The 7,318-nt window shown below is 33.5% G+C and overlaps 1 protein-coding gene across 2 annotated transcripts in view; it reads right to left on the minus strand.

Annotated features, from left to right (window-relative positions):
- SPOCK3 (sparc/osteonectin, cwcv and kazal-like domains proteoglycan (testican) 3) overlaps positions 1 to 7,318 on the minus strand; it is a 516,259-nt gene that overhangs the window by 21,536 nt on the left and 487,405 nt on the right. For both annotated transcript variants that reach the window (XM_011967787.1, XM_011967788.1), the window contains exon 7: positions 4,514 to 4,633. In XM_011967787.1, the coding sequence (XP_011823177.1) occupies positions 4,514 to 4,633 (120 nt within the window). The remainder of the gene's footprint in view (positions 1 to 4,513; positions 4,634 to 7,318) is intronic.

Here is a 7,318-nt window from a genome sequence, read left to right on the forward strand (position 1 = left end):
TTTTTATACATTATTATGCAGGCCCATTGTCATGTTTTCTATATTAAAATGGAATGGTTAGGCATAGGATTACTAAGAATAACTCTCATGTTTTAAAAATTCAATTCACATAATTTTAAAAAGACTGGCAAAAATGACTGGTTTAATGTTATTTAATAAAATGTAGCTATGATTCTAGTGTTATCAGCATTAAATATAACACAGCTTACATTTTTATTCTATTTGGATATATTTTTCCTAAACTTATATAGGTATACTGATGCAATCAGTTAGCATTACATCTACTAAGTGTTTGAGATTATAAAAAACATAAATTTGGCCAGGAGCTGTGGCTCACACCTGTAATCCCAGCACTTTGAGAAGCTGAGGTGGGCGGATCACCTGAGGTCAGGAGTTTGAGACCAGTCTGGCCAACACGGTGAAACCCCATCTCTACTAAAAATACAAAAATTAGCTGGTGTGGTGGAACACACCTGTAATCCCAGCTACTTGGGAAGCTGAGGCAGGATAATTGCTTGAATCCAAGAGGTGGAGGTTGCAGTGAGCTGAGATGGCACCACTGCAGTTCAGCCTAGACAACAGAGTGAGACTCTATCTCAAAAAAAGGAAAGAAAAAGAAACCATGAATTTGTTTTTAACCAAATTAAATCACGTAGATGACAAGCTTTATTTCAACAGTAATTGTGTTTTTTAATAAAACCAACTTAAAAAAGTCTCCAAGAATTTTTGATAGTTTAAAATGTTATATGTATATTAGATTAAATTAGTTAATAGATATTCCTTAATCAACGTCTAATCTAATATCTAGATCATTTTTAAAAAGATAAAACACAAAAGCATGCTTTGTAATTTATATACTTTTAACTCTTATTTTTATAGTTTAGAGAAGCTGTATATACTTGGCTCTGTTAATAAACATGTCATTCTTGCCAAATTAAAATGATATTCTATAAAGAAGTGTATGCATATTAAAAAAGTATAAAATTTATATTCATAATATCTGCTTATTTACTACAAAATGCTGACAAACCTTACAATTATCCACCTCATAATTACAGCTATAAAGTGAAAATTTAATTAAAAATTATAAATGATTTTCTTAGGAAAAATCATGACATAAGGCAACTTTGTCAACAAAAAATACAAGATATTTTTTTAAAAAAATATAGTGCTATCTTAATAGAAAATGACTAATCTTCCTAAAAATGTGAAAAATGTGTAAACAAATGAATAAAATGTAAAAAGTATAAAAGATTCATGAAAAACATTATTTTTTCATGGTCAATGCTGGCTAATTTTTAAGGTTTCTTATAAGATTTTTAACAATAGCATCAAATTTTATTTTGATGCAAAACTAAAATTTGATTTTTCTCTATTAAAATGACAAAATGTTATTGGATTTTTTGTTTGCTATAAATAAAAGATTGTAGAATATATTTTTATTTGGCTTCACTATAAAATGCCTGAAGACAAATATTCTATACCTTATCAGAATATTTTTCTCTGCCTTATGTTGACTTAACCACATTCTTAATTATTAAAAATACAAAAAGTAGCCAGATGTGGTGGCTCATGCCTGTAATCCCAGAACTTTGGGAGGCCGAGGCAGGCGGATCACCTGAGGTCAGGAGTTCAAAACTAGCCCAAACAACATGGAGAAACCTTGTCTCTACTAAAAATACAAAATTACCCGGGCGTGGTGACACATGCCTGTGATCCCAGCTACTCAGGAGGCTAAGGCAGGAGAATCACCTGAACACTGGAGGTGGAGGTTGCAATGAACTGAGATCACTCCATTGCAATATAGCCTGGGCAACAAAAGCAAAACTCCATCTCAAAACAAACAAACAAACAAAAAAACTAAAACACCCCAAACCAAACTATGGGTTTCACAAGAGAGACACTTAAATGAATATAATAAAGAAAAGTTGATTGAAATTTTTAGCAAAGATATTAAACAAATGTGATAAAATGGAATGTAGGGGTGATAACATTAATATCAGATAAGTTGAAAACTGCTTTTTAGTCTCCCCCCATTTTTTAATGTTCAAATTCACTGCTAATAAAGAAAATACAAATTTAATTAACAATGAAAAACAATAGCATATTTATCAGAATGGAAAAGTTAAAATGAATGGCAATTTTTTTGCTATTAGGCATGAAGGCAAAAGTTAACTCTCATGTCTTGCTGGTAAAAATGCAAAATGCCCTAGGCTTTTTACAAAGCAGTCTGGCAATATCTATTATCTTATGTAATTTAAAATACATGCACATTTTGACTCATTGCTTTCACTGCTTGTGATCTTTCTCACAGAAATAAAAGCATACAAATTGACTACAGTAATAACTGCCATGATGAAAACAATGAATATTATCAATAATCATTCCTAGGGCACCAACTGAGTGACTCAACTATGGTATGGGTACACAATGTAGTATATTGATTGCTTCTTTGCTTCATTCATTCATTAACTCCTTTCAGTTTTATTTAGTGAATACTATATGTCAAACCCTATCCTAGGTTCTGGAAACACAGTGGTGAATAAAGACCTCTTACTGCTTTGAGTTTAAGTAGTCTGGTTGGGGGAGAGAGAGAGAGAGACAATTAAATAAACACTAGATTATCACTATATTAGAACTGATAAATGCTCAGAAGGGAAAATAAAAATAGAAAGGAGATGGGAGTCTGATATTGGAGGATTGGTTCACAAATTAAATAAGATAGAGCCAAAGAAGGATTCACCCAGAGGGTGCACAGATCTGAGGAGCTGAGGGAGCCAGCCATTTCTTGTCTATGGATTTGTCGTATCTATTCTAATGAATAACTTCCCTTTGGAAATTTTTTTCTAGCTGGCCTCTGACTCCTTCAAGCAGTATACATAATCCTTTGGCCCACTTTTTCCTGTCCTGTCCAAAGATACTCAACTCTAAAGAAGTTTCTTATAATTAATCTACTACCTTTAGAGAGTCTCATGGAATTTATTGACAGAAAAAGCTAGAAAGGAAAATATCTGTGAATGTGTACAATTACCCAGGCACCTTGCTGAGTGTTGCAAATGTTCTCCATTATCTATCTCCGTATCTGGAAGGACACATCAGTCTGAACTCAAGCTTAGCTTAAAGGAGAAATTTTAGAGAAAGCAATAAAAATGTTCAACTATGAATATTGGGAGTGGATATGAATTTTAAAAACAGTTGTGAACATGAATCTTTAAAAAATCAATATGTAAGGATGTGGAAGAAACCTTCTCCCCACTCCAGCAGGGAGGCAATAAATACAGAGGCAAATATACAGAATTATTATTTCTATTAGGCAAGTTCAAGCTAAAAGGCATCAAAATATTTACATTTGCCAAAAAATTAACCAATAAATCCAGAGATAAGTCTGAGGAACTCTACTGCAGGAAATGAAAAATACTACAATTTTTTTGTGAAATTCATAAAAGGAAATATATGGATAGTCAGTATACATTCACAGACAATTACTAATCTAAAAGTAATGGCTTAATTGCACTTCTGCATTAAATTATTTCACTATGTAAATTAGATTCATAACTACAATTTGTTGAAATTGTAGAAAACTCCTTAATGTGAAAAAAAACAAAGCATTTTAGGAATCTAAAGAGGATTGTGTTATCTTACGACATCATTTTGTTAGAAACTGCACTTTGAGGGTAGCAGGTGAGAATGGATGGGTCACATCACGACAGGTGATGAATGTCATGCATCTGGCTCTTCTTTGCCAGCCAAGAGATATGGCTTGTAATTGCTACTCCTCCCCCTTTTCTTGTGTTTTGGAGCACATGCTTCAATCTTTGAAAGATTCAGCCCATGCTTCCATATCCTTTTATATGTATTAAATAATAAACAAATTTTTATACAAATGAAAATAATATAAAATGAAAAGTTTATAAAATTATTCATAACAAATACCCTATTTCAATTTGTATTTCTTATTTCCAAGGAATTAAAAAAAAAACTTTTAGAGAATTATACTGATAATTAAAAAAACTTGTAAGAGGTATATGCTCTTTAATTCCTTCTGCATTTTACTTATTTAATTTGCAGATATCCTCTCTTGTCTACTGATCCATTTCACACTGGGTCAAAATAGAGACATCAGCAAAGCAATCTCGGAAAGGCTACCATATGGGGGAGTTCCACTGTATTCTTTTAAAATCTAAGCGCTCCAAATTTTTTACCTTTATTTTCTGTGGTGTTCTATTCTTTACCACCTTAATAAAACACTGAAGAATATTCTCATTCTTTCTGCTCTACTGAAAGCTAAACACCCTCTGAGGAGACATTCCCTTTTCCTCCAATCAGAGTTGTCCCAAATGCCTTATTTCCCTGCAAAATAATACAGGTGTGCTTGGAAGTAATCATGTTCTGATTTTTATTCAGTATATATGCAGTGAATAAATACTGAAATACGTGTTTTGTTCTACGTGATTCATTGGAAATAAAACTTCATATCAGATACAGTAGCAATGATCAACTTGAGAAATCTTACTGCTTCTCTCAGTCCTCAGCAATGTTTTCGTCTTCTTGTTTTGACTTCCACTTTCGTGAAGGGCCTTGAACCAGTCCCGCAATCTGTTTGCCACTTCCCTGAACTCCAGGTCACTGCATGCTAAAAACAGAGAAACAACACAAGTCTTGAATAATACCTTAGTATAACATTAGTGCTTTTTCTCTCATTATTCCCATAAATTGAAAGGTAACGACGACTGAAAGAAAAAGGTGTGACTCTGTTTCAGCTTTTTCAAAGTTAAATACATGCTTTAAAATAAGATGTAATATGACAAAAACATTTTATTCAATAAAGAAGTGTTATTAGTGGAATTCTATTTGCACTCTTCATTAGAATATGACACTTGGAGGATTTGTATTGATAACACCACAAAAGTTGAGCCATAATATTTATGTCATAAATACTTTTTTATGCTGGGGTGATAGGTTATCAGAGAAAATACAGGGTTGAAAATCCAAAATGATTATTATACATTTATTGTTGGCCATACCTATTGTAAGATGTCACAATTTATAATTCTTTATTCATATACTCAGTATATGTAGGAATGCACTATTATAAATATATACTGTTCCTATTTGATTTAATTTAATGCTATATATTTGTTAATCACAGAAAAGAAACAGCTATATAACTTGTGATTAGGAAAACACTATAAAATATTTAAGAAAGTACTATAATGTTTCTATTGTAAAAAGACTGTACTGGAAAACCTTGCCATTTGGAACTAAAATAACTTCCTCTTTATTTTTTAAAGATATCATTATTAGCAGAATATGTTATGTGTGTGTGACTAGCATTAAAATATAGTATTCAAATTTAGTAATTTACTGCAAAAATATTTTGAAAATATATTTTAAAAGCCACCAATTTACATTGTTTAGAGGACATTGTTATTGCAGGCCAATCCTCTGTGCATGCTGTAAATGTGCAATTTCCTCAACTAACAAGTAATTCATGCTAATACTCATTTGTCCATTTGGTTAAAACACTATGCAATTATGGTATGTTTTATTACATTTAATATATACTATATGCATTATATGTATCATAAATAACATAATGTAATGTAATTGGATGTAATACCATCCCAGACCATTTCCTAGTTCTCAAGTAGGGGTATCCAATCTTTTGGCTTCCCTGGGCCACATTGGAAGAATTGTTTTAGGCAACAAATAAAATACACTAACAATAATGATAGCTGTTGAGCTAAAAAAAAAAAAATTGCAAAAACATCTCATAATGTTTTAAGAAAGTTTACAAATTTGTGTTGGGTCGCCTTCAAAGCTGTCCTGGGCCACATGTGGCCTGTGGGCCATGAGTTGGACACACTTGCTCTAAAGGAAATCAGCTCCTAAATTAAAAGGAATCTCCCAGTACCTGGTATGGTGGGATGACCAAATTAGCCAATCATTGTGACATTTTAGAACACTGGAGACAAAATGATGATCTTATAAACTTCCATGGGGGAGGGTAACAAAAATTGTTACATACAAAGAATAAGGAATCAGAAATGCCTTCCAATATTTAAATAACATTGAAAGGCAGCATAGCAACATAAAAATTATTTCATATTTCTAAGAGAAATCAGGTGGGAAAGTAAGGTAAAGTAATTTTTACATAAACAGGGTCTGCAAAACTAAAAATCCACATAATCTTTGCCCAGGATGCTACTACAATATGTGATACACCAGAGAGAAAATCAGCAAGAGGATGTCTGAGTCACAGGAACTAATGGAAGAGAGAGGCGAAGGACATTCTAGGAAGCTGGTGAAGGGTAATTACGGAGTGTGTACTGTGTGCCCACTGCAGAGCAAGATGGCAGTAAGATTGAGATTTCTTGGCCAGAGACAGAGCAATGTACAGAATTCATTGCTATCCTTTCATCCAGGGAAAACAATAAGCTATAGTGAAAATCAAAGAAACCATCACTTTTGCTGATAAGGTCCACCACAGCTGAGGCTGAGGTGATGAGGCAAAAAAATAGCGTACTGTTGATACGAATGCTTACACTGTAGCCTGGAGTCTCTGTTTAAGCCATCTTGACATGGGTCTTCTGCTCCCCTTAAAGGAATAGGCACAAGAAAACAAAAACCTACTTGAAAAAGAGGAATTCTACGTATTCATACATGCCTGTGTAAGTATCACATATCTCTAGAAGGATTTATATAAAGACATAACTCCCAAGGGAACTGGCTTAATGCAAGAAATTGGTGTGAGAGAATTTTAATTTTACCATTCATCTCTTTCTCTTTTTGAATTATGTACTATATAGCTGTATTAATATTCAAAAATCAACAAAATTTTAAAATTAAAAAAATTACAAATGCATCTAACCCTTGACCCAGTAATTCTTTTTCTTTTCTTTTCTTTTCCTTTCCCTTCCCTTCCCTTCTCTTCCCTTCCCTTCCCTTCTTTTCTTTTCTCTTCTCTTCTCTTCTTTTCCTTTTTTTTTGACAGAGTTTCGCTCTTGTCACCCAGGCTGGGATGCAGTAGTGAAATCTCAGTTCACTGCAACCTCCGCCTTTCAGGTTCAAGCTATTCTCCTGTCACAGCCTCCCGAGTAACTAGAATTACAAGACCCCGCCACCTTGTCTCCCGAGTAACTAGAATTACAAGACCCCGCCACCTTGTCTCCCGAGTAACTAGAATTACAAGACCCCGCCACCATGTCCAGCTAATTTTTGTATTTTTAGTAGAGACGGGGTTTCGCCATGTTGGCCAGTCTTGTCTCGAACTCCTGACCTCAGGTGATTCACTTGCCTCGGCCTCCCAAAGTGCTAG

Source organism: Mandrillus leucophaeus, unplaced genomic scaffold (genome assembly GCF_000951045.1).
Source record: "Mandrillus leucophaeus isolate KB7577 unplaced genomic scaffold, Mleu.le_1.0 Scaffold81, whole genome shotgun sequence".
Lineage (NCBI taxonomy): Eukaryota > Metazoa > Chordata > Mammalia > Primates > Cercopithecidae > Mandrillus > Mandrillus leucophaeus.